The 26,586-nt window shown below is 44.5% G+C and overlaps 3 protein-coding genes across 10 annotated transcripts in view; 2 read left to right on the top strand and 1 right to left on the bottom strand.

Moving 5' to 3' along the window:
- Nucleotides 1-103: 103 nt before the first annotated feature.
- LOC139654212 (dynamin-1-like protein) lies at nt 104-8,548 on the top strand. 2 transcript variants are annotated; one of them, XM_071531290.1, is made up of 17 exons: nt 104-244; nt 858-981; nt 1,679-1,820; nt 2,430-2,476; nt 2,588-2,659; nt 2,767-2,853; nt 3,038-3,200; nt 3,764-3,884; nt 4,067-4,405; nt 4,844-4,964; nt 5,086-5,241; nt 5,346-5,435; nt 5,549-5,647; nt 5,990-6,103; nt 6,192-6,301; nt 6,424-6,583; nt 6,707-8,548. In XM_071531290.1, the coding sequence occupies exons 2-17, from the start codon at nt 880-882 to the stop codon at nt 6,761-6,763; spliced, it is 1,980 nt and encodes a 659-aa protein (XP_071387391.1). In that variant the 5' UTR covers nt 104-244; nt 858-879; the 3' UTR covers nt 6,764-8,548. The 2 variants fall into 2 exon arrangements, with proteins under 2 accessions (XP_071387391.1, XP_071387390.1); XM_071531289.1 differs by having other exon boundaries at nt 5,975-6,103.
- Nucleotides 8,549-9,758: 1,210 nt separating this feature from the next.
- Nucleotides 9,759-21,501, top strand: disp3 (dispatched RND transporter family member 3). The gene is given in 22 exon segments (XM_071531313.1): nt 9,759-9,800; nt 10,023-10,125; nt 14,404-15,405; nt 15,493-15,712; nt 15,807-15,943; nt 16,105-16,239; nt 16,351-16,511; nt 16,687-16,823; nt 16,911-17,038; nt 17,162-17,326; nt 17,686-17,847; nt 17,939-18,091; nt 18,180-18,316; nt 18,463-18,632; nt 18,739-18,869; nt 19,348-19,535; nt 19,630-19,756; nt 19,836-19,981; nt 20,084-20,243; nt 20,338-20,451; nt 20,642-20,814; nt 21,145-21,501. Coding segments are annotated over 20 exon segments (4,095 nt in total). The 5' UTR covers nt 9,759-9,800; nt 10,023-10,125; nt 14,404-14,411.
- Nucleotides 21,502-26,586, bottom strand: part of bmp1a (bone morphogenetic protein 1a) — a 34,474-nt gene continuing 29,389 nt past the window's right edge. For 6 of the 7 annotated variants that reach the window (XM_071531283.1, XM_071531280.1, XM_071531282.1 and 3 more), the window contains one exon: nt 24,503-25,942. In XM_071531283.1, the coding sequence (XP_071387384.1) occupies nt 25,808-25,942 (135 nt within the window). In that variant the 3' untranslated portion in view covers nt 24,503-25,807. Of the gene's footprint in view, nt 22,363-24,502; nt 25,943-26,586 lie in introns of those variants that run through there. The other variant, XM_071531285.1, reaches the window with a different exon arrangement.

Here is a 26,586-nt window from a genome sequence, read left to right as displayed (position 1 = left end):
TACGTTTCAACCAATCAGCAGAAGGGAATGGCCACGATTCATATTTTATGGCCAATCACATTGATAGAGAACGTCGTAAGTACCGCCTTCGTTTCAGTGATACCACCAACTGGCGGTAATGTTCTTTCCTGCTGAAACTGGATACAATTTTGGGGAAATGGGATATATTTGTAACTAGTTTTTTTTCCCTGCAAAGTATGAAGGATAGACTCGTTGGATAAGGAGGAAAATTCAGTGTCCACGGGTAAGCTCGGAAGGGAGCTTCGGTTGGCCGGTCAGCTAAACTAGCATTAGCAAATAGCTAGCACAGCTCCATTCACTCCCTACGTTACAGTTAGCTTTAGCTAGCTAACATTAGCTAATGTTGTTAGCGAGCTTCTTGGCCTGTGCTGTAAGACACTACTAGACAGCTACTGTGTAGACGCTAGGAAAGTGCAATATTTGATAACTAACCGATTTGTAACATGTGGTCCTACTTTTGGTTTTATAATTTAGTGGGATGCAATACACTGGCTTGGTTCGACCCCTGCCTGGCCCTGGGCGTTACTCCCTCTCATCAGGACCACTGAGTTAACCCCATGGGCAAAGCAGTGCTATCCTCGCAGGGCAAGAACTACAGTTTATACAAACAGACTACAGTCAGAGGGATTCAACAGATATTGCTTTCTCAGCGTAGTTCTTGTTTAGAATATAGCCAACTTGCTTTTTCCCAGGGGCATTTGTACATAGTATTCTCTTGTTCTTTACTCTGGTTGCAATAGGAGAGACTATACAGTTACTTTACTGTGCATACAGTTCAAAATACTCTATCTCTTTCTTTTGTCTTCATGTTTATTCTCTCTTGCCACCTTATGAAGTGTGCCCAGCTTTAGAGGAAGGATGGAGACTCTAATCCCCATCATCAACCGGCTGCAGGAGGTCTTCCTGACAGTGGGTGCAGACGTCATACAGCTCCCCCAGATAGTGGTGGTTGGATCCCAGGTTGGTGAGACAGGAAACACACAGAGGAATTCTCACCTAAATCGTTTATTATAAACTAGGGCTGCAACTAATGATTATTTTCATTATTTTGTCGATTAATCTGTCGATTATTTTCTCGATTAATCGATTAGTTGTTTGATCTATAAAATGTCAGAAAATGGTGAAAAATGTCCATCAGTGTTTCCCAAAGCCCAAGATGATGTCCTCAAATGTCTTGTTTTGTCCACAACCCAAAGATATTCAGTTTACTGTCATAGAGGAGTAAAGAAACCAGAAAATATTCACATTTAAGAAGCTGGAATCAGAGAATTTTAACTTATTTTTCTTAAAAAATTACTCAAACCGATTAATCGATTATCAAAATAGTTGGCAATTAATTTAATCGTTTACACCTAATTGATTAATCAATTAATTGTTGCAGCTCTATTATAAACCTAGCCATCACCTTAACCCTTACCTAAACTTCAGGAGCCATAATTGCAAGGTCTCCAGTGACAAAACAAAAGGAAATGGTGATCCTTGATTTTCAAAGTTGTTGCAGCTTTTGTAAACCATGTTTTATATTCTGTCAATATATGCTGCAAAATGTATCTGTTATCCACATGAAAAATAGCACTGATATGATCCGCTTTGCAGATGGATGTATTAGTCCTGCCAAAACATTGTCCTGATTTGCTCTTATTATCTGCCCTAATAGAGCAGTGGAAAGAGCTCAGTGCTGGAGAGCCTGGTTGGACGGGATTTCTTGCCTCGGGGATCAGGAATAGTTACAAGACGACCCCTGGTGTTGCAGCTTATTAATGTGGCCTCTATGCAGGAGAGAAAGCAGATGGAGAATGGTACTTAAATATTTATCGCTATTTATTGCTATTATGATTCAGAGAGATGTTGTTTTAAATTGTGTAAACATTTCTCAGGCTTTGATACAAATTGTGATTAAGATATGCAGTATATACACAAACCAAAGTAGGACTGTAGGTCAGTTATTTCTGTCCAGCTCGAGCCTGCTTGCAGTAGTTAATGTGTGAACAGTGAGCATCACTCTTGAGCATTTGTGCATGGCAAATTCACTCACTGTTTAAACTGCCAGCTAGTCTTCATAGAGCCCTTGTCTCTCTTTTCTAACATGCAGTCTGTCTTCCTCTTCATTGCATTTTTCAGGGAATGGGGTAAAACAAAACGCCAAAAACAGCTACCCAGGTCTCTGTATAGTTAATGTGCATGGACCTGTCTTTGTCTAGTCATCTCTTGTTAAAGTCCCTTTGTCAGAGCTCACATTTTGGTTTCACTACTGTCTAGCATGATCCAAGTCCATTCTTACCTTGTACAGAAAAATTTTCTTTTCAGTTCGGATTATTTCTCCCCCGACAACAACCCCAACCCCAGCCATTTTATAGTTTGAAGGCCTCTTTGTGAAATTATTTTCACTCACTCCTCTGTTTGTTCAGGTATCAAGGCTGAAGAATGGGGTACATTCCTTCACTGCAAGAACCAGGTACTTTTTAAAAAAAAAATGTATCTGAGGAATTCAAGTGATGTGCCTTACTGTCTGTGTCCTGTGTTATGTGATGCTCTTGGTTGATCATCCTCTCACCTTTTTTGAAAGACCTTTACAGATTTTGTTGAAATTCGTAAGGAAATTGAAGCAGAGACTGAACGCAGTTCAGGCGACAACAAGGTGAGGAGAAAGAGCATTGATGTAGGCTAGATGATGCCAGAAGTTTAGTTCTTTTTTCCTCTGAATTCATGATTTATATTTGTTTCATCTCTTTTAATGCCCTACAGGGAATCACTCCTGAACCCATCTATTTGAAGATTTTCTCCCCTAAAGTCCTAAATCTTACACTTGTTGATTTACCTGGAATCACCAAGGTAAGCTCAGCCACCCGGAGAGGTTGTTGATTGTTTCATATTTAAGAACAACTACGCTGTTTAAAATTAGATAGCAACAGTTTAACATGATTAGTGTTGATTAGATGTCTGTAATCATCGCAGGTTCGTAGCAGTGCTGCATTGCTGCTGCGCTTACAGCGGTTGCTCTTTGTTGTTGCCCCAGGTTCCCGTTGGGGACCAGCCAGAGGACATAGAAGCTCAAGTGCAAGAGATGATCCTGTCCTTCATCTCCAATCCAAACTCCCTCATCCTTGCAGTGTCCCCTGCCAACTCTGACTTGGCCACCTCTGATGCTCTCAAATTGGCTCGCGAGGTTGATCCAGATGGTAGGCCATTTTGTACACTGACTCTAGTTCTTCCCTTCTCATTTCATTTAATTTTGTTTCCTCTTTATCACTGCTAATCACATAACATGTCGTAAATAGAAATGCATTAGAAATAATTTGATTATATGCATGAAGGCCATGATATATAGGCACCTCATTTTAGGCAATTTAGCCGGCCAGTCTTGCTTGTCACCTGCATGCTGACGGTTAACAAAATTGCTGACAAAATGAATGTCCCTGTCATGGTACACTGTGAAGAATAGATTGATAATTAAAGAGAATTTGCCTGACAATACATGTCTGGCAAGTTGGCAGTAAAAATGCCTGTGGTGCCCAGTGATGGTGTGTAGTTAAATTCCTGTCTCTGAACCCACATGTACTCCTGCTGGCCTCGACCCTGTCCCGCCGGAGACTTGTTTCCTGTATCTCTACCATTACGTCCCTCTTTAAGTTTTCCTTCTGTCTGTCTCAATAAAGGAAGAAATACTAAGTGGAGTGGACTGCCTTCTCTCCTTTAAAAAAAATGTTTTGATTGTCACATGCTGTGTCTATGTCTCTCTCAGGTCGCCGAACACTGCTGGTGGTTAGTAAGCTGGACCTGATGGATGCAGGGACTGATGCTCTGGAGGTCCTTCTGGGTCGAGTCATCCCAGTCAGGCTTGGGATTATTGGGGTGGTTAACAGGTTTGTAACAATCGTAAACCAACTTCCCTTCATTTTTGCCCTGCAGTGTTTTTAACTTCACAATACAGTGTACAAAGTGGCGTTTTTGATATCCTGATTGCACTGATCTCACGATTACACTGGTTGTGCTACTGGGTGGTCTTGCATTACTTTCTCTCTCCCACTACTGGTGATCTTACTAGGAGCCAACATGACATCAACACCCAGAAGAGCCTGGAGAACTCGATGCAGGATGAGCAGGCCTTCCTGCAGCGCCATTACCCCTCGCTGGCTTCCCGCTGCGGCTCACGCTATCTGGCCAAAACTCTCAGCAGGCTGCTCATGCACCACATCCGGGACTGCCTGCCAGACTTGAAGACCCGTGTGACCGTGCTGAGTGCCCAGTACCAGGCTCGGCTCAACAGCTACGGCCAGCCAGTAGAGGACCACAGCGCCACCCTGCTGCAGATTGTCACCAAGTTTGCCAGCGATTACTGTAACACCATAGAGGGAACGGCCAGGCACATCCAGACCTCAGAGCTGTGAGTCTGACCCCTCTACAATGATGGAGGCTTCACTGGGCTGCAAATGCTTTTGTTATGATAACAGTCCTTGTTCATGTTTTAATCAACTGCCTCTCATATTCCAGCATTTCCTGAGCTTTTCACTAAGTCTAACTTATTTATCGTGGCAGAACTCGCAGCATTTTACCTACGTTGGTGTATATGTCATGAGGGTAATGTCCTTTGGGTAATGTAATTGTAAATTGAATTGTTAATGTATCGCCATCTCCTTGCTCGGCACCTTCATTTCCACAGCTCTCATACCGCTAGGCTATTAATTCATGTAAATATGTGGAGAGCAAATATTGACCTTTTTTGGTTGGCTGCATTTAATTTTGGCGTTATTAACATTGCTGACACACTGCATTTCACTGAGAAATGGTGTCGGTGCCACAGCTAAATGTGACTCTTCCACAGCTGTGGTGGGGCTCGGATCTGTTACATATTCCATGAGACCTTTGGCCGCACTCTGCAGTCCATCGACCCCCTAGGTGGATTGACTGAGCTTGACATCCTCACTGCCATCCGCAATGCCACGGTAAGCGTCTCTTCTGTCTGTAATTTGTTTCATACAGATTCTAGTCTAGTTCTCTCTTTTGAAGGAGAACAGCAGGTGAAGAATAGAGCTGGTGTGTGTGTGTGCGTGTTTTGCCCTGCAGGGTCCGCGGCCAGCCCTCTTTGTGCCCGAGGTGTCTTTTGAGTTGCTGGTGAAGCGGCAGATCAAGCGGCTGGAGGAGCCCAGTCTGCGCTGTGTAGAGCTCGTCCACGAGGAGCTACAGAGGATCATCCAGCACTGCTCCTCCTATAGCACGCAGGTTGGATAGACGATGTTGAAGCATATTACACATCATTGATTTCATAGGATTGGATTCATTAACAATGCACGGTGTTAAAAAATGGATGTGTTTTTGTTTTCAAGGAGCTTCTGCGTTTCCCTAAGCTGCACGATTCCATTGTGGAGGTGGTGACTGGATTACTAAGGAAGCGCTTGCCGATTACTAATGAAATGGTAATGTACAGCTTAGCAGAGATGATCTTAGATTCTCATTATCTACCAAGGTCCAAATGCTGTTAATGGTCTGATGTGCTTTTTTTGCATCTATACGCTGCTCCTTTTTTCAGGTCCACAATTTGGTAGCAATAGAGCTTGCTTACATCAACACAAAGCATCCAGACTTCGCGGATGCAGCGCAGGTCTCGGCATCTGTCAACAGTCAACAGGTAGCTATTTCTCCCTTACAACAGATTTATCATACAGTACTGTGCAAAAGTCTTAGCTACATGTAAAAAGAAGCAAAGTGTAAAGCGAAGACTCTTCAAAAATAATGAAATTAATAAATATAAAAAATGTACTATAAAGATCTACTGACACACTAATGCAGAAAACAAATCTAGGGTGCCTAATACTTACAGTACTGTATATTCCGACAAGCTAAACAGGGGACGTCTAACCATTACGCTCCACACCCCAGTGTTGCAGTCCCTTTCAATGAGCTCAGTAGAATTCCAGGTTCAACCAAAATTGCGTTGACCCTCTGACTTCCTCAGTCTCCTCCCTGTCAGGCAGAGGCTCTTGATGGAGGGAAGCGCTGGAAGAACGAGAAGGCTGCAGAGGAGAAAGGCCCAGCAGTCTTTGGCAGCCCCAGCAAAGGCCAGGCCATTAACCTTCTTGACACAGTGAGTAGTGGGATTAACAGTGGAACGGAGCACTTAGTAGTGAATCCATTGCAGGCTACTGACATTTTACTTCTGCCCTCTTTGCCAGGCAGTGCCCATATCCCGCAAGCTGAGTACGAGGGAGCAGAGGGACTGCGAGGTCATCCAGCGTCTCATCAAGTGCTACTTCCTCATTGTCCGCAAAATCATCCAAGACAGGTCAGATGGAACAAGTCCAGGGCACCTGGGGGTATTTTCTCCCCCCGTTTTTTTTTTGTGTTGAGCGCAGTTGATGTTATTGATGCTGATTTTCTAACTTTGTCTCGGGGCTGTGTCTGCAGTGTGCCCAAGACAGTGATGCACTTCCTTGTGAACTTTGTGAAGGAGCGTCTGCAAAGCGAGCTGGTGGGTCAGCTTTACAAACAGCCACTGCTGCAGGAGCTGCTCATTGAGTCACAGGACACGGCACAGCAGCGGACGGAGGTCGCCCAGATGCTTGAGGTAAAAATGGCTGATGCTTTTGTTCGCTGAATAGCTCTTGAGCATCAAGAAAAGCAAGTTCTTTCTCTTTTATTTCCCATCTCACAGCCAGTACTTTCCTCTATTTCTTTCTTCCTTTCTCAGGCACTTCAAAAAGCCAATAATATCATCTCCGAGATCCGGGAGACACATCTGTGGTAGCCAGAGGAAATGAACCTTTCCCTTCGCATAGGACGTTTTTGAGAGTATGAGGGTGTATGTGAGTTTACAGCTGAGAATGTGTGTGTATGGCAGTACCACTGTTCTCTCATGGACCAATGACCATAACACATCTAGATCCTATTTTTCCTGTCAGGTGTTGCCCTGACCAGGACACTGAGGCCCTTATGTCTCACTGTGAATACTGTATAGTGAGGAAGACCAACAACACACTCAGGCAGGGCACGTTTTATTGTTGGCTGAAATGTGAAAGAGACCGCCGTGAACAAAATCTATCTGCATTTTTTTTTTTTTTACAAAACGTTTGTTGGGTCATAAGATTGTTGCTGTAAATGTAAATTATAATGTGGAGTATTTAAATTGTTCTGGAGGGTGTTTTGTGAATCAATCGAATATCGTGACACAAACTGTGCTCATACGGCTCCATTTTCCATTGATTGGGCTTCTTCAGAGCCCATATAGCAGGTGCTAAAACTATTTTAGAGTAAATGTTTTAGTTAGCATTACATTTTAATCTCCTATGTTGGAACAACTCTCTGCCTGACTAGAGATTGTGATGAAAATTCAACTCAATCAATACTGACTGCAGTATAACACTGAAGACTGATCGTGGAAATTTGCAGGCAACACAGGGGGAGCGTGGATTGTCTTTCCTGCTCCACATTGCTAATCAACATCTGGTTTATTTTCAGGTTTCACGTTTACATATCTTTCCATTTGTACACTGTTGCACTGTCTACAGATTTGTGTGTAGCGATAAACGAGGTAACCAAACACTCACAACATATAATTCCCGGAGTTGGACAGCTGAGTATTTAGTACACAATGTTGAAACAAATATGACATATAGGTCAATAACTTTGTCAGGAGATGTCAGTCTTTGCACAAAAGGTTAGTTCAGCATTCTCAGGCACTGGCCAGAGAGTTATAAGTATGACGTGTGGTGAGACTATACTGCTCTGTAGCTGTCGCTTATTTCCTCAAACCAATTACTCACTGCTTTCCACTTGCGACCTTCCCCCACTACATCTGCACTATATCTGAGGCAGAGGCAGAAGCTCGTTCCCCAGCATCGACCCTCTCCAACCGCGGAGACACGACTGCCCCAGGACTGAGAGAGAAACAGTATCCGGCTGAACCCCTGCATGCACTGTGTTGCATTTCCTAATATGCTGTCGTTGATTTTGATCCCCAATTCCCCATATGATTTATCCTCTTGTTACATCTTCAGTAAGCTAAAGCCATTTGCTTGCGTGCCTGTAGTCATTGAATTGTGTAATATTACTTAATGTGTGACAAATTATTTACCTTTGTTCCTTCTATTCATTACTTAAGATGTTACTTAAGATTCATTACTTAAGCCGATACCTTCCCCGAGTGCTGTAGCTATAGTATGTGAATTTATCACAGCACAAATTATTGGAGAACAAATAGTTCTCCAAAGGATGAGGTTTGGACAGAAAGACATGCCTTAATGGGACCATCCACCAGTAACTCTGACTTCTATATGACCAGGGAGCGAGCACAACGTACAGTCTGTCTTTCTGAAAGCTCTGTATGTGTATGCATGTGTGTGTACAGTATGCATGAGTGGACGTATGGATGAATCGCTGCTAGGTGTGTATATATTGTATTATTTAAATGTAATTATGTTATTCACGTCTTTGTCAACTGCCTGGAAGTTCTTGCCTGCCAATATTTGTGATACATGTTTACTGAAATGAAGTCTGTTGGGATTAGAGGGACTCATTAAACCCTAACAAAGGACACTGTCTTTGGCCTTGTGGGTGTTATTGACAAGATACAGTAACTACAACAGTTGATCAATTATGATAAGATCTGTTTGATCATTCACCTTGTCCCATAGAGCCATAGCAGTGGATGTGATTAAACTCACTCTGTTTCCCTTTATTGATCCCAAGGGACTGAAAAAGTCTGTTAGTCAGATGAGTCTGTCGCAGACACCCCAACAGGATGAAGACAAAGTGTCCTGCAGGGTGCCAAGACGGATTGACTCGCAATGACACGAGCACCACAGTCTCCAAAACCCCATTTTCTTTGTTTGACTCTATCACTGCACCAAGTAGTATGGAGTGAGCTAGAGAGAATGTAAATGCCAGACTTGTTTTAAGTGCTCCCATTCAGGTGATGGATTATTACCTTTTCATGTGAATGTGCTGAGGGAATCCTACATAAACTTGAATAAAGATTGAGATCCATGTGATGGATGAGTAGGATGTGAAGCAGTATGTAAGTGGAGGGCAATAACAGTAGAAGGGTAGTCATTAATGTTAGATGAGTGTGAGTGAGGGGTCTACTCATCTGAACATGCATTGTATGGGTAAAACTGGAGATGCTGCACTCCAGGTAAAACCATTACTGGCACAAAACAGACATGACGAGAAGTCATATCCATGATATATTTATTTATATAAACCCCACTAAATCATTTAATTTCTCCGCTTGACTCAGATTTCACAAAAATCAAAATCCACAGTGACAGCCCAGTGAGTGGCAGATTGAATGGCTTCATTTGATTTGGTATGAGAGCACAGTGCTTGAAAATGAAAAAGAAGCACAACCTAATAAACTCCTATCTCAGGTGATTATTTTAAATTGCCTGCACTTTGTCTCCTACTGTAGCCAGTTATTCTGATCACCCTCTTATAACAATCCCCCCTCCCAACTGAGACTAGACTAGAACATACCAACTGATAGGAGGGGAGGGGGGGGGCACAGCTGCAGTCTCACGACATACTGCTTCATGTTGGTCACATATAATGAGCTGAATGAAGGCAGAACCAATGCAGCCCACACTTTGAGTCATTTCTAAAATCGCTCTTGGCTCTCTGTCCCTCCAGCGGTGGTGTCCGGAGGGCTTTGAGCTCTGCCTCCCTCCCCATCAGCCTTCATCTGGTGAGCCAGTCGGGAGAGCAGGCTGAACAAAGCCATGGGAGAGAGGAGCTTCTGGGGGAGTGAAAGAACTGACTCTCACTGACTCTGTCGCCTGGACAACCGGGTAAGAGAGGAGGGAGGGAGCGAGGGAGAAGGACCAGAGAGCATAAAAGGAGAGGAAAACAACACATTATTAACTGCTGAGATTAGAGGATTCCTCTACAGTAGGGGGGGAAAGGGAGATTTCTTTGTGTGTCTTTTTCTTTATGAGGGTTCCCTTGGTGTCTCACCCTGATGAGTTATTAACTATGACAATAAAGCCGTAAATGAATTTCATTCACACCAGGATCATGGGAGAGATGAAATTGCAGAGCACAAGTTCACCTCATCAGGAGTGGACCCACTAGGCCTGAACGCTCCACCTGTAATTCTCGTCTCATCAGCCTCAGGTAAGACTCTTCTCACTGTTGTATGAAGATGCTCGAGTAGCATGCTCATTAAGTTCATTTAATACATTTATCATTGGATGATTTATTGATGAATGGATTAATCATTAAAAGCAATTAACCATGCAATTATCCCCAAATTGAAAAAGAAAGTCAAGCGGCGGTTTAACAAATCAATAAAAGCTCATAGTATCTGCTTGCAGGCAGCTTGGAGTGCAAGCATTGTGCCTCAGAGTAACTCTTAAGCAGATAAGTTTTAGGAATTAGGCTTTTAATGTGTGTGTGTGTCTGTTTTTGGATTTCATTTTATGCCACTAGGAAGAAACTACCTTCAATGTGGTGTGAGGCTTATTTATTCCATTTTGTCACGTAGAGTAAGAGAAATTGCTCGGTACATCCTCGGGATCCTTCGCACACGGTGTAGAGAGCTTTGTGCTTTCTTCACTGTGGGCATGTGTGCATCAACAATAACAAAATAAACACTGTCATTAGGCGCAAATGGATCATGAGAGTTTAACTTGAACCGTGAACCTCCGATTCCAGTCACTGTGCGTAAAGAATGGAGGCTCCGTCCCCTATGGACTTACTGCTGAGTGCTCATACATAAGCAATATATTCATGGAGCACTGGGGCTGAAATTAATGCCCCTTTAAACAAGGTGGTATGCTGTGTGAGTTTACACCAGGCTGAATGTGTGGGGCAGGAGACAGCATGTGATATCCATATTGGATGAGATGGAGGGGAGATAAACAGAGGGAGGGGGGGGCTATTTTTAGCTTTTTGTCAGTAATGAAGGTTACAAATCTCCCACCTTTTGTAGACACACGTACAAACACAGAGAGAGGCAGCGAGAGAGACGGGGAAAATGAGACGGGAGAGAGATGGAGAGCGAGAGGAGGGATGAGAGAGAGACGTTGAGAGAGATGTTGATAGGTGAAGGGTTCAGGCTCACGGCATGCTGGGAATGCTTAGAGCGCCCATCTCACCTACACAGGGGACTGACACTCGGCGTAGCACACAACACAACACAATCAGGGCTGTAGTGGAGGGTAAACCACCTACACTCAGCTTACCCACCTTTTTATTTGTGGAATACATATAAGCTCCGGGAACATAGGGTCCTTTCAAAAGCAAATAAAACATGAATCGGCACTATATTGAAAACCGGAGCTCATGGTTCAGCCTCCTTTTTATTTACAACTCACTGAACACAACAGACGAGGCAACCCAAACAGTTCAGGGCAACACAGCACTGTCCATCAAATACAACTGCTGTGTTTCTAACAAGCTGGCAGGTCCATCACGCCCTTCTTGGCCGCACCAGTTAAAACAACACCTGCGCAGAAAGTGTCTTAAGCGAGGGCAGGCAAGGTTATCCATTGCACAGCTGCACACCATATTCACAGGAAATTTTCTCTTTCGAGCAATTAATATTTCATTGAAAATGTGGAAACCTCAACCCCGTCAAATAAATGTTGCTTTGATGATTCCTTTCAGTACATTTGCTCTCTGTATGGCGGTCCAGTCAGAGTCTAAAGCTAGATCACAGCAGCCAGAGGAACACTGGCTCACTTTTAAGAACGACAAAGTCATGCCGCCTGAACCATATGGGAGACGCCTTTTATGCCCATAAATACAGCAAGACTCTGCCAAATTAAACTCTATTTTTAATCCACACCTGCAATCGTTGGGGAGAATTGGCAATGTTGAACAATTTTGGCAGCTTGTAAACACATTAGTCATACCAAGCTCTGCACTGCACACATTTCTTTGCAGTTGTACGCTGCTCATAATTAATGTACATTAGGTGTGATGTTCTTGGCTGTGAGGAGGTCTCAGATTCATCAACAAGAGACAAAAGGATTACGTCCCTGAGGCCTGTCAGAGAGAGATTACTTCGAGATGCATCGCAGAAGTGATCTTTCAAAGGCTCCGCCGTACCTCAATGCCGTCTGTGGCAAGGTACTCGGTAGGCAACACATCATCAACATGAAATACACAGCGCTGCCTTAATGGCACTGAGTCTGCATATCAGTCTTTGATGAGTCTCTCCAAGTGTCAGGCATTCTTGATGTCTCCTCACTGCCGATCAGCTTATTCTGATGTTGAAAGTGACACAGTATGGGAGTTATGGAGATATGCAGATAGTCCTCTCATTTAGATTTTTCCATGAATATTAAACAGCACAAAGCATCATGTCTGTCACAGATGTTGCGACGGTGGTCATTTGTTTGATGGGTGACTGCTGAGGTGTGTGAGTCTTCAGTCTTTCCTCAGGCTTTTTCTCTCCTCCCTTCTACTCCTTTACCTCCACACTTTCTCTTTATATCTCTATGCTACTCTGCATCCCTCTCCCCCCCTTCTCTTCATGAATACCTCCTAATGGAAAAGGTTGGGGAGTGAGAGATTAAATGTAATAGGATTACAGTGATCTAATTACCAAACACTGGAAACTGTATTCCATTCCAGTTATTGTAAAAATACATCAATTACTATATTGCAGATATTTTTGAAAAATCGGTCATGACTTGTTGGATGCCTCAGAAACATATTATTCAAAGGGAAAAAGGCACTCATATTGTGTGATTATAGAAACTAACATGATGTTGCACATGTTGAAATAATTGTACATAACGGTTGTAAATGATAATAACACTACATTCAAATTACACTCAGTAATTTGGAACAAATTGTTATTTTCATTCGTAAGTAACTGAAAGTAATCAGATGATTTTATTGAGATTGCATATTCCATTCACTATAACTGTGTTATATAGTTTTATGATGGTAATCAGTAATCTGCACCAGTTCACATTTTGAAAGTAACCTTCCCAATGCTGCTAATGAATTTGTCCTCTGAAGGAGCAGGAGGTTCATGTTCACACTGTGTGGGCAGATGTTGGTCCACTGCTCTCCTATTAAAAGACGTATTGGTGTCCTTGCCTGTCCTGTGGAATGGCATGGCAATGAATAAATGGAGTGTCATGCAGATTAAAATGTGGCTCAATATAGGCCTATTTCTGCAGGATATAAGGCGCCATGGAGCTCTTGGCTTTCCACTTGATGGGTTTGCTTATCACTGTAATAATAGGGAAAATCCATCCTAAAACAGAACATGTCCTTTGGTCTTGGGCTTTTCAGTCTAGATTTGAGAACATAAAAAAACGATGTCACTTAAAGTGAGAAATTAAAGCGCTAAGACTCTCTTAATGATGTGACCAAGAGACAAATCCATGAGCTGCTTCATTAACAGTGAATTGGAGACTTTGTGGACACTGACCGCACCCGCGCTGGTTTTATGCAGACATGGGCACATTACAATGAAATAAAGTTTATTCAGATGTAAAAGCACAAAGAAAAATTCCATTAATTAACAAATCCTCCTCTTCATTTTATCTCATAAGACCCTTGGTACTCTGTTTTCTAGCATTGAGGGACTTTTTTGCAAATATTGATTAAACAGTATAATTTATAAATTCTGTTTTATAATATATTTTCTCTTCTCACCCATAGAGCTGAGCACAGCCCTCTTCTGCACATATTCAACATTCACCGCCTTACCTGGCTGACCTTAGCTCTGTTCTAAAGAGAATAGATGACTTGGCGCAGTTAGCAAGCTTACTGCCACTTGAATGCAAACTGTCTGCAGTATTCTGTGTGCAGAGGAGCGAAAAGGGGTGGCAACTATTGCTTGACACTATTAGTCAAAGGCTGCCTATCATAAGAGATAAAACCTCTGTTATTCCGCTATGTCCTTCTAATATCCCACTCATCTTTGCTCTTGTCAGTAATTAGACAAGTGAGATGATTTAATTTGCTGCAGATCAGACAAAGCTAAGTTGACTGCTCATATGTTGAAAGCCACCAGCAGGCACTCTTTGGGTGGTAATGGTTTACACACGCTGACAGAGAGGAGAATTAAATCACAGCTTTTATCCTGTCTTACCCCCCAAGCCCTTGTGATCAGCATCTTAAAACAGGACTCAGCCAGCCATTCTCTGTTATAAGCCCTTGAGAAAAGGTCCACCCTCCTCAATTTTCCCCTTGACTCCTTTGAGTCGAGAGTGGAAGACCTTTTGTCAGCAGCTGTTTGAGGACATACTTAATAGTCATGCCCTTGCTTGCTGACTGCCACTTTGGAAGTTACCTGGCCCTTCATTCTGGCTGACGTGTCAACTGCAGCTAGTTCGTACATCTATTTTGTGCCCGTGTTCCCCTGCCCAAGGAGAGCAAGGGTATCGCTTTCAGTGAGTGATGATCAAGTGCGTGTCTCTGTGACAGGTGCCGCTATGGACTTGGAGGATGAGCCGCTGCTGTTTCAGACGAGCTGGGGAGGGGAGGATGAGGAAGAGGACCAGGAGGAGGAGGAGGATGCAGTAACACACACAGCAAGAGGAAGCTGTTTCTCTGGGAATGTCAGAGTGTGTGGGGTGTGGCGGGCAGTGGGGTGTGTATACACGCAGCCCTGGGCCAGCGGAGTGGTTTTAGGGTTAGGTGTCCTGCTACCATGCGCCCTGTCTGTCTACATGTTCCTCTACTGCCCTCCACTGGACATAGACCTCTCCTACAGTGCCTTTGAGGTTCACAGTCACTTCTCTGCAGAGCGGTTTGATGCCCTCACCATCGCCATAAAGACCCAGCTAGGGTCCTGGGACAGACGTCGGCGTGACTTAGATGACAGCGAGTCCACAACCCTGCGGGATCTTCTGCTGGAGAGGCTGGGAGATGAAGTATTCAAAAGGACAGATAATGAGGGTATGAATTCCACCTCTCCTAGAAACAGCCCTTTCCAAAGAGCAGATGATCAGAAGAGAGGAGTTGCAGTGAGCAGAGATAAAAGGACAGTGCCGGATTTGATTCAGGAGGAAATGGGAAGGCCCGAGAACTCAAGAGATCACAGAGAAAAGAAGGAAGAGGAGAGATCAGGGGATGGAAATGGCACTTTGTCGCTCATTAGGAGGCGCAGGTTTGCTCCGAGTTACTCCTACTTGCAGAGCCAGGCTCTGTGGAGGATTGAGCTGGTGTTCGTTGCTCAGGGGGAGGGCGACCGCAACATCTTCACTCCGGAGCGCCTGCAAACCATCCACCACGTAGAGCGTCTGCTCATGCAGCACCCGCAGTTCCATCAGTTCTGCTGGAAGCCTCTGGAGGTGTTAAGGGATCTGCCACTGGGGCCGTCCTACTGCTCCCCTCCCAGCTCTGTCCTGTCTTACCTCTTCCCCAGTGAGCGAGGAGGGAAAATCTACTATGACGGCATGGGCCCTGACCTGGCTGACATTCACGGTGAGTCTGCAAGGTTTGTGTTGTCCTTTTCCCCAGCAGGAGTCTCCAGTAAAGAGTCCGCCTGATTTTCCTCGTTTGCGTTCCCAGGTTCTCTGAGTCTGGCCATCACCCACCCACAGTTCTACTGGTACGTGGATGAGAGTCTGTCCCCTGAGCGTCTCTCCTCCTCTCTCTTACGCAGCGAGATCCACTTCGGCGCTCCTCTCCCGTCCTACTACTCCCTCCAGGACCGAGCTGAGGAGCAGAGAAACCGCTTCAAAAACTTTGTGGTCCAGTATGCTAACATCCTGGCCAAGCAGTCTACCAGGTTTGTTCATTTGTTGTCATATTCTTTAACTTGATACGCATTGTTGCATACAGTTAGAATTTAATATTACTGTTTGTCCACTTCCCTTGCTCAGCCAGGTGAAGGTGCTGTATGGGGGAACAGAGCTGTTTGATGATGAGGTGAGACATACCTTCCACAATGACATGATGCTGGCTGTCATCAGCGGAGCCTGCATCACAGTGCTGGTGTATGTCCTCACCTCCTTTTCTGGTACAGTATGACCCTTTCCCTATGCGTAATTTCTCTTGTATTAGTTCAAAATGGCACATATCTCAATTTCTGAACTACCAGTATCAATCTGTTGGATACTATTTGGTAGCGTGTATGTTGATATACTACCCTATACCCTGTTTGTGTTTTTGTGTCTGCAGTGTTTCTGACTTTCTTTGGGCTGGCTAGCATTGGACTGAGCTGCTTGATGGCTCTTTTCGTATACCATGTCGTCTTTGGTGTGAGGTACCTGGGCATTCTCAATGGAGTGGCCGCCTTTGTTATTATTGGTATCGGTAAGGGAACATAATACGCTGTCTTTGTCTTAACCCTAACCCTAACCCTTTACATAATGTTTACCATAATATGCAGGGCGACAACTCTGTCATTCTCTCACCTGTGCCCAGGTGTGGATGATGTATTTGTCTTCATCAGCACCTTCAGACAGGCGTCTCATCTGCTTCACCCTGAGCAGCGTATGGTCTACACCATAAAAACAGCTGGCCGAGCTACTTTCCTCACCTCCTTCACCACTGCAGCTGCTTATGCCGCTAACACCTTCTCTCAGGTAATCACAGCGGAGAAATCCAACAGTTAATAGGATTTGGACATGAAGTATAAATTACACTCCTGCTATGGTTGAATAGAAACGCCTCTCTCAGCAGACAGCCATTTTCATGCGATAAGCACAAATTAAATGTTTCAAGGTCCTTTACTCTTTGCTTCTTTTAACTGACACTTAGATCCCAGCCGTGCATGACTTCGGCCTATTCATGGCCCTCATTGTCAGCTGCTGCTGGCTTTGGGTTTCCATCCTAATGCCGGCTGCCCTGTGTGTCTGGACTCGGTGTGTAGCGGCCCGCGGATACACCTGGTTGAAGTGGTGAGGCATTATTTCCTTTCCTTTTGTGTCAGACGTTGTTTGTGCATACTGGGCGACACCACAGGCAAGATGTGATTCCTTCAGCTGTCTCTCTCCCTGACCCGCCTCCTCCCTCTGAAGGTGGAAGTCATTTGCTGGCCTGTCAGCGAGCCACAGTCCTTTGTCAGATGAGGATGATGATGTGGCACTTTTGTCAGTGGAGATGGAGCCAGGTGAGATCATTATCTCCCCCGGTATTGAATGGATGATGGGGGCAGAATGGGACAGGGAAGGTGTCCAGGCTATAAAATGTTGCTGTCCAGGCACCACTAAGCCCCTCTCTTTGTCTCACCCAGGCTCCTGTGACACAGACAGCGATGCAGCCATTCTGTCCCTGTCTGTGGAGACACCTCTCTCCCCTCCAGGGCAGCAGCATGTGGGTGTGGTGAGCACCAATCTCCAGTGGGCCCTGAAGCACTTTGTGGCCGAGCCAGCTGTGGAGAGACGCAAAGCTGTTCTAGGTAAAGGTGGATTTTTTACCCTTTTAAGACCAATTATGTCCAAGCAAGTCCCACACAGATTTAGGGATTGAGGTGGAAATTCTACTATTTGTTTTTCTCAGACTCTCCCTGCCCCCTGATCTAAAAATATTTGATTATTATGGCAACTTGCCGCTTAAATAGTAAATAGTCTCTATCCACCCTGAGGGGACTCAGTCTGTCAGAGGTAGAGCAAGCGTGTCTCATGAAGTATTCATACACCCTTTTCAAGAGTGATTGTAATTGATCTGCCCTTACTCGCTCCTCATCTGCCCCTCAACCGCTCTATCTCCTCCATCAGACCCTCCTCTTTGTTTATCACTGTCTCTCTCCTTCCCCAGGTGTCTACCTTCTGGTTCTGCTGTTATCTGCTGGGTGCTGCTGTCTCCTGAGGCCAGCCACCCATGCCCCGCTGCTTTTCCGCCCGGACACCAACCTCCAGACGCTGCTGGCGCTGAGAAGCAACCTCAGCGGCCAAGGCATCTCCTGCCCCATGTGCTCCGGTGAGACCATGTCAGTGACGGAAAGCCGCTCTCCAGTCAGCCTCAGCCCCAAAAACAAACTAATGTCTGAAATGCGTGCTGTGTCCTGCAGGTGTGTTCATGGAGAAGCCCCACTCTTTGTACAGTCCTGCTCACACCACCTCATCAGCATTTCGGTTTTCCACACATCAGCATACCCAGAGCGCGACGACCTCCACTCCCCCTCAGAGCCCAGCCAAACCCAATTCTGTCTCCAACACAACAGGTAAAAGATTCCACAGTAACATTTGCTAACATTTGAGGACATTACTTTGGAATATTGCACATACCGCTGTTTTTTAAATTTATTTTAGGCCCTTTGCTGACAGTATACATCTCAAAGTTGGAACTAGGAGCCTCTACCACCCTTTACCGCTTCTCCCTTAATGCCAGCGCTCCCTCACCATGGAAACTGTTCAGCCCCGCAAATGAAGAGGTGTCATCGTTTCAGGTTAGGAAACAATCAGATAATCAACTTGCTCATGATGTAATAATATCATATCACTCCCAACTGTGATATCTCATGGCTCCTTACTGTGAAATGTGCCAGTAAAACAATCTAACCACTTTATAACTAATCTCGTTTTGTCTGAATAGGCTTATAATCAACCCCGCAGCAATTACACCACCCGAATGACAGTGTGTGTTTCCCATGTGTACCGCCCACACCCCAGCTGGATGATCACCTCCGGCGCATGTGACCCCCACCATGGCTGGACGCCAGAGTTTTCCTTCTATGTGGCGTCGTCTCAGCAGCAGCGCAGCAGGTGAAAGCATACATGAGAAATCATGAAAGCGGAGCACAAGTTAGTTACGACTGTCATCTTGTTTTAGTGGACAAGCTGTGATTGAAGCTCTGCCTTCACCTCTTAGGAGACTGTACTTCGCCCAGCACCGGCTGAGACCTCATCCCAGCCGGGTGTGTGCCAAGCCGCCTGGCTGCGGCTTCAGCTCCGGGCCTGACGGAGCCACACAGGGAAGCTTTTACACTCCTCTCCCCAGTGGTAAGCCAGGAAGAGTGTCACGGTGTCAGGAAGCATCATTAACATAAAGTTAGCGAACAGATGGCATGCTCAGCTTTGGCTTCAAGTATGTGCTGCACTGCAAAAATGCCCATCTTCACAACTCGTTTATTCTCATATTCAGTCCTAAAAAAAATCGTATTTTTCTTGTGTGAAAAATAGGAGATGATTCCACTTGTTTCCAATGCAGTTTCACTTGTTTCAGGAATTTTCTGGAAACAAGCGTCAGCATCTTGAAACAAGGCAGAATAAGGCATCTCACTCCACTAGCACTGGGAAAATTGATTTAATTAGAAACACTGTCTGACCCCATTGGCAGATTTTTCCACTTGCCTTAAGAAAAATAAGATTTTAAGACTTCACTAATAGATTACTATCACTTGTTAAGATAGATGTTCTTTTGCACTGTGCAAATAAATGCTGACGAGAGAGATTTTTCTTTGTGTATCCCTTTTCAAAGATCCCACGTCGACTGCCAAAACGAAACATCTGTCCAAAACTTTTGGCTTCAACCCATGCAGCGGTGGAGTGTGTGGCCAGCCGGCGGTGCGTCCTCTGGTCGACACTGGGGCGATGGTCTTCGTAGTGTTCGGAATCCTGGGGGTCAACCGAACCCAACGCACCGACAATCACGTTATTGGAGATATGGTGAATATGTCATGATATCTTAAAAATCAATAGAAATAATGCAGATTTTCAAATGACATTCTCGTGGTATTAACACATGTAATTCTCTCCAAAGGGCAGCGTTATATTGGATCCAGACTTTGATATTTTCCAGGAGATGGGGCATCTTTGCAAAATCTGTAAAGTCATTAGTGCAAATACACAACTTGTGAAGCCAGGAGGAGCCCAGTGCCTGCCTTCAGGTAACACCCACACACATTTTATCATGTAAAAACCCTTGGATCATCAGACTTATGCCTAACTTTCTTCTAATCCCCTCAGGCAATAAGCTGTCTTCTATTCTGCCTCTGCTCCATCCCGAGTGCCACTCTCTCCCCGAGCCCAACCTCCTCCCGGGGCAGCTCTCTCACGGAGCGGTGGGAATGCACGGAGGCAAGGTTCGCTGGCTGTCCATGGCCTTTGAGTCTGTAAGCCACTTTATCCTTCAGCTTTTCATCTCCATGCATCACAGATTCCGCACCTTTCAGCAGTCAGTGCCATTCGTAACGCTCCGTCTCTCCATTCCCAAGACCACGTACAAGGGGAAATCCTCCTTTCAGACGCACTCAGACTTCCTCCAGTGGGAGAACTTCATCCAGGAGCAACTTGCCGCTCTCCCTCAGACTTCTGCTCTGCAACGAGGCTTCCAGACCTGTGAGCACTGGAAGCAGATCTTCATGGAAATCATAGGCAAGTGAAATGCGGGAAGGATGTCAAAGAGATGTTTTTTGATGTGCTGCATATAAAGAAAATGAGAATATATTGCTCTTTGGTGTACATATAGGTGTGGAGAGCGCCCTATGGAGTCTGCTGTTGTCTCTGGCCATCTGCGTGGCAGCTGTGTCTGTGTTTACCGCTCATCCACTTCTGCTGCTGCCAATACTCCTAACCATTCTAGGTAGGAGACCAGTGATTAAGCCGCACGCTCGGGTTAGCAAGCGAGGAGTCTAGAATCGTATATGTACTTATTTAGATTATGTGTGGGGAATTTCTGAAGTCAAATGAGTAGGTGAAAAGCTGTTGAAGATGTGCTCCAGGGCTGGGTTGGGATCATGCGAGGTTAACTGTGAGCTCTCGGCCCTCGGCAGGAGTGATCTGTCTGGTGGTGGCTGTCATGTACTGGCTGGGCTGGGAGATGGGAGCGGTGGAGGCGATCTCCCTGTCCATCCTGGTGGGATCCTCAGTGGATTACTGTCTGCACCTGGTGGAGGGATACCTGCTGGCTGGGGAGACCCTGGCCTCTACGCCGGGTCACAGCTTGGTATGGGAATGCAAATTTGTTTCACAGCTATAGGGCTGGGTGATATTGCCAAAACCAAATATCACAATATTTTAGACCGAATACCTCGATATCGATAATTCGGCGATATTTTGGGGGTGAGTATTCGTGCTTTCATGAGATATTTACACACAAGAACATTTTGAAAATTAGTAATGATCATTAGTAATCAGTAATGTGTAATCATCAGTAATAAGTAATATCTGATGAGCAGTGATGACTCAGTTTCTGCATTTAATCCGAATTGCCCCGGAGGCCCGTGAATAAAGAGGAGAGGCTCGTTCCATTAATCTGTCTGTGTTTTGTCCTCAGGAGCCTCCAGTCAAGAGGCAGAGGCGGACCCTGGAGGCAGTCAACCATGTGGGCGTTGCCATAGTGTCCAGCGCCGTCACCACGGTGATCTCCACGGTGCCGCTCTTCTTCTGCGTGATCGTGCCTTTCGCCAAGTTCGGCCAGATAGTGGCCATCAACACGGCCGTCTCCATTTTGTTCACCCTGACTGTGACGGTGGCCATGTTGGCGTGCGCGGCCCCCGCCGGCTTCACCAGGCCCCCCGGCGCCGTGCTGAAGGCCAGCCTGGCGGTGACGACCGCCGCGGCCCTGGGTGCCGCCCTGTACTGGGTGGGAGGACAGCTGGGTGCATTAGCTTGGCGCACGACCAGCATGTAAGACACAGCTGTCAATCACACACTGATGTCAGGCCATGTATTACCTCGGTAAGCAAAACTAAAAGGCACCAACTGCAAGCGCTGCATTTTCTCCCATGTTCGGGTGGAATATCGGCTCTTGTACTTTACAGCACAGAGATGTCACACAATCTATTCTATAATTACAAACTGTTCTTAGGTTGTAATGCCATATCTGTCACATAATACATTTTTTTAACTAGTATTGATCAGTGGAGTCTAAGTATTGAAAAAATCCTCACCCTTTGGGTATCTCTTCTAAAATATAGTGTAAATGACTGTGTGATTCATAGTAGTGAATTGCCTTTTTGAGTTGAGATGATGAGTCAGTTGAGGTTCAGCATTTTTTTGTCAGATATCGCCTTCAGCCTGGAGGCGGAGATGACATGCATTGAGTAATTATTGAGAAATACTGGCTGACTCACAGTTTTCGTCAGTGTAAGTTATTGGGTTTTTAAGAGTTACTGACTGTTCTGTGACCTGCTGTTGTGAACATTGGCGGAAACTCCAGCAGATTACTGCACTCTGACGTTCATAAAGATTAGTGTTGCTGGTTGACATATGATTCATTCATGACCATATGATAGGTCACAATGTTCATTTCTTCTGGTGTTTTCTTCATTTTACATTGGATGTGATATTTCAGCCACATCTGTGAGACAGATTGTGGCTGGAGTAAAACTTGTAGAGCTCAAAGTTCTACCTTGTACATTTTTGTTAAATGTAGTGTGTAAATGTCTAGATATGCTGCTCTCTCACATTTTGAACTGTACCTCCTATGCTGCCAGCACACTCGTGTATGCCAATACTTTCCCGCGAGGTCTCTTCAAAGACATCGTCCTCTCTTCTGACCCCCTTTATATCTACTTGAATCCAAGACCTCTTGAAACTGTTTAAAGGTCTCCCTTCTTGCCATCAGCACCAATTGAAAGATACCACCACTTGTCAGCTTCTCAGGTGCAGCCCTCTATTGCCCTACACAGCACTCGATGGCACTTACTGTAACCCACTCAGCTCCCTCCGCTGCTCTCAGGCGATGCAGCGGAGCACCACTCCACACCCATTGACACCGGCTCTGGTCCACCCTGCAAATATGGTGAAGGCCATTTGTCAAACCGCATAACACAATAATGGTCAGGGGAGAGGGACTGACTCCATTTCCGTTAAGAGCAGTACATTTTTGTTGTGTGTATTTCTTGTGAATGTCAAATAAAGCGGCCGCAGAAAGCCTTGGGTCTTGTCTTGTGAATGCTCAGCACTGTTTTCTTCTGCATTGTTACGTAACTCGGCAGTGGGATTGGATGAAGACCTGTCACTGTTTGCTTACAGCCACATAATTATTGGGAGTGCTAGACAGCAACACATCTCGGGTTGGTTGTAGTCAATTATTCATATGAAAGGGTTCAGAATTAACAATGGATTGCAGTGCATCAATTACTAGGCAAAGGGAGCTGTTCTACATACAGTGGCCTTCCTCCTCATCTTGTCAGTGACATGAGTGAGGGAAGTACTGTACACAAATACTTTGTACAAGTAAAAGCAGAAATGCCTTGGTGGGCCACTGTTCTGAAGAGAGCTCTATTCATATTAAGTGGCCGTATTAAAGCATTTGATATTTATTGTGCTTCAGCATGAAAGGTAAAAATATATGTTGTCAATTGTCTACGCATTTCCATTGTCAGTGGATTAATTTCTATGGTCTTAAATGTTTTACATTTGTTCTAATTGCTTCCACTTAAAGATGACTGACTCAAAAATGCATTGTTTCCAAGAACATGTTTTGTATAGAAAACACTTTCTTAAAGATTAGTAACTGCAGGTGTTATAGGCTATATATATGGAGTAAAAAGGGGAAAATTAGTTTGAAATGTAATGGGATAAAAGTATAAAGTTTACTAAATTGGAGCTACTTAAATACAATCGTTAACACACTCAGTTCCCTTCAACCTCTGGATGATGTTTTGTACAGGAATGTCTCTATCTGCGTTAATTACATCTAATTATGGTCATTATTGTGCACAGGAAATTAGATGGATAGGTTTCACTCATATACTGTGTGGTAAATTGAATTAATCCACACATAAAATTATGCTGAATCATCTAAATAATAGCTTATATGAGTGTAAATAAATGCACAACAGTGGGGTCTGAAAATCCATCATGTAATGAATATACATACATTTATATAAATAGGTAATGCACCGGCACGTTTTATGAATCTTGATTGTTCATTCATGAATGTTATGAATTATGTCATGAACCTTTTCCAAATGCGCTGTGTCCTTACAAAGAGTCACTCGGATTCTAGCTCATTCCATCTGCATGTATTTGGCTGCATGTCTTTGTTGAGTTAAACAGAGCTAGGACCCAATTCAGCTTAGCATCAGTCTGGGGAGTTCAGTGTAATAACACCGCTCTGCTCTGTGTGTTTTATGAAAAAGTATAACAGAAGAGTAATGGAATAATTATTGAGGGAGAGCGAGGTTACAAGTGGGTAGGTGAATGTTTTAGCAAGGAGGAAAAGGAAATGCTTTCCTAGTCTGAAACGACAAGCTACAACTATAAATAGTCAATTGCAAATAGATGAAAATGCTAATAAGACGAGAAATTCCCATTTGCCTTTTTCAGCGCTTTTTGTGTGTGATGAGTGTCGGGGAAAATGCGGAGTGTTCATTCAGGCTCACAGCAGTGTGCCGCAGGCTGTTTGGAGTATTCAGCCCGGTGTTACTTCTCTCCTCACATGCCTCAGTTTGCACTCAGCCAGCACCAGACACCACAGCTCGAATAAAAGTCTCAAGCTTATGAAAGCTATGTATACTAATGCACACTTAACTCACTCAACCCACTGCCCAGGACTGGCAAAACTAAAATGGCACAGAAAACAGGTTTACTGTTACCAGTTAATACTGTGAACAATACTGAAAGTACCATTGTATGAGAAATAAATGGAGAAAAAGAATGAGTGAGCAACATAGTATATTCAACATAGGCCAGTGGCTATACATTAAAAGGCGATTATAGGGCCAGTTTCTACAGTGCCTTTCCACCTTTACATTATATACTGTATGTGATTACTATAACAATAAATACCCAGGCTCATTTGGTTCTTGAGAAATACTTCATTGTACCATGAAAAGGCATTTTCTCTGGAGAGAAATTATTTTACACCAGAACTGTAAATCAACATTGAAACATAAGTCATATCTTTATTACCCCATGTTACAGGGCACACACAATGTTCAAGTATGCCTGAGAAACTAAATGGAGCAATTAAAAAAAACAATAAGGAATAAAAGAGATAAAATGCATTTAAAAATAAGTGAACTGGCATTGCATTTCACAAAAATTCATAAGCTCATGATTTTGGAACAATTCACTGTAAAGTGCTAACTGGTTTGAGCTGACAAAGCACATGTTCCCTTTGAAAGATCATACACATTACTTTACACATGGAGGTACAGTAATAGCCAGTCATCAGGCAAGCAATTACCAACCAGAAGACATGGACCACATTTCATTTATTAGTCCTTTAATATGATAACTGCTTCCTTAATTTCCTTGTTAATGGTAACAACAGGAACCTTGCCACTGGTTGCCAGGACAATGCCAATTACAAATGCTGGTGTTGTCACTGTACAGTTTCCTTCTCTCCTTGTAATTACATGCAATTGACTGACATACAGTATCGAAATCTCAAGTCAAGTCCTTCAAATCCTCTTACGGATAGGAATCCTTGAACAAAAGGGATGAGGAGGTGTCAGGGGAGGAGAGCAATTTTTGAGGAGTGCAGGAGGCCTTCCCATACTCCTCCTCCTCTTCCTATCCTCCCCCCTTGATGTGGTGGGCTGGCCCGACAAAAGCAGGGATCTGTCCAGCTGATGCCTGCCTTCCTACAGGTCCTGAGAATCCACTGTTTTCCATTGCGCCTCTCATTGGGAGGCAATTTGTTTTTTTTAAAAAAAAGAAAGAAACAAACAAAAATCTGGAGGGGACTGGGTCAATAAATTTTCCCCCAGAGTCCGCCTAAAACGGATATTCACCCTCCCACCCCAATCCTAACCATAAAAAAGGTAAAAACAAGGTGTACTGCAGAATGGCTTTACTCCTCACAGTCTGTGGGGGGAGCTAGAGCCCCTAGGAGCTGAGGTGCGGTTGGTGGTCTTGCGGCTGTTCTGTCGTATCTGATTCATCTTGGTGGCCGAAGGTCTCCGAGCGTCAGGCTGGCGCCTCCCCTGGGGGCCCCTCCGTTTGCCCCTCTGCCCCGCACGGCCCCTTCCGGTCCCCGCTGGTCACTTGCGTGAGTGCAGTGTGTCCTGAAACTTGGTGCTGGTGTAGCGGACATGAAATCCTTTTTTGTTGATTGTATCGTCAGAGCGGAACTTGATGACGATGGAGTCACCGGCCGAGTAGATCTCCTCTGGAGGCTGGCAACGGACAAAACAACACGTTAACTTTGTGGCTGTCGCTTTCAGGTTCTCTGACTGCACTTCAATTACAACTAAAGACTTCTTACACATCCACACTGAGCGAATTAACTACCATGATGGATGGCTTCTTGGACTGCAGGGGAACTGCTCGTTCTATAACAGTCAGGGGCCAAGTAAGGGTCCTGGACCAGGACTGGCCCTTTCCAGCTTTATTTGGATTGGGGCTTTGGCTGCTATTGAAGTAAGCATAAAATATACAACACTGATGATTAGTGCCAGGTGCACCATCGGAGAGAGCTAACTTTTTCCCCTGAACAAAACCATATACAGCACTTCATATAGTATTTCTTCTGTTTTGAGTTTTAAGTCAGCTGGACTGTTTTCTATGAAATCAAAGAAAATGAGTTATATTATGTGTGAGAGCAGAAAATATGCAACACTTGAGCTGTATATTTTTTAGGATACTGACATCACATGCATCATAATTCGGAATAACATATTGTAAAATAATTAAATGGTTCAGGTGCTCAGGCAGTTTCGCTGTGGCTAGAACAAAAAGAGCCTTTGCTCCACTAGCGCAGCCAAAGCTTCTTTACAATTCATCTGTTGTCAAATATGTGCAACCAACTGAAAAAGATCAG

The sequence above is a fragment of the Centroberyx affinis genome, unplaced genomic scaffold, assembly GCF_046629955.1.
Source record: "Centroberyx affinis isolate AG114_WGS23_722 - 3 ecotype Tasmania unplaced genomic scaffold, CSIRO-AGI_Caff_v1 ptg002062l_1, whole genome shotgun sequence".
Lineage (NCBI taxonomy): Eukaryota > Metazoa > Chordata > Actinopteri > Beryciformes > Berycidae > Centroberyx > Centroberyx affinis.
The sequence above is the reverse complement of the archived record's forward strand: the minus strand, read 5'-3'. Positions and strand labels throughout refer to the sequence as shown.

Excerpts from the sequence above, each read along its gene's own strand:
- LOC139654212 (XM_071531289.1), top strand. The coding sequence starts at position 880 with ATGGAGACTCTAATCCCCATCATCAACCGGCTGCAGGAGGTCTTCCTG. Across the intron at positions 2,660-2,766 it reads GCAGTTCAGGCGACAACAAG|GGAATCACTCCTGAACCCAT; the intron begins GTGAGGAGAAAG and ends AATGCCCTACAG. Across the intron at positions 3,885-4,066 it reads ATTATTGGGGTGGTTAACAG|GAGCCAACATGACATCAACA; the intron begins GTTTGTAACAAT and ends TGATCTTACTAG.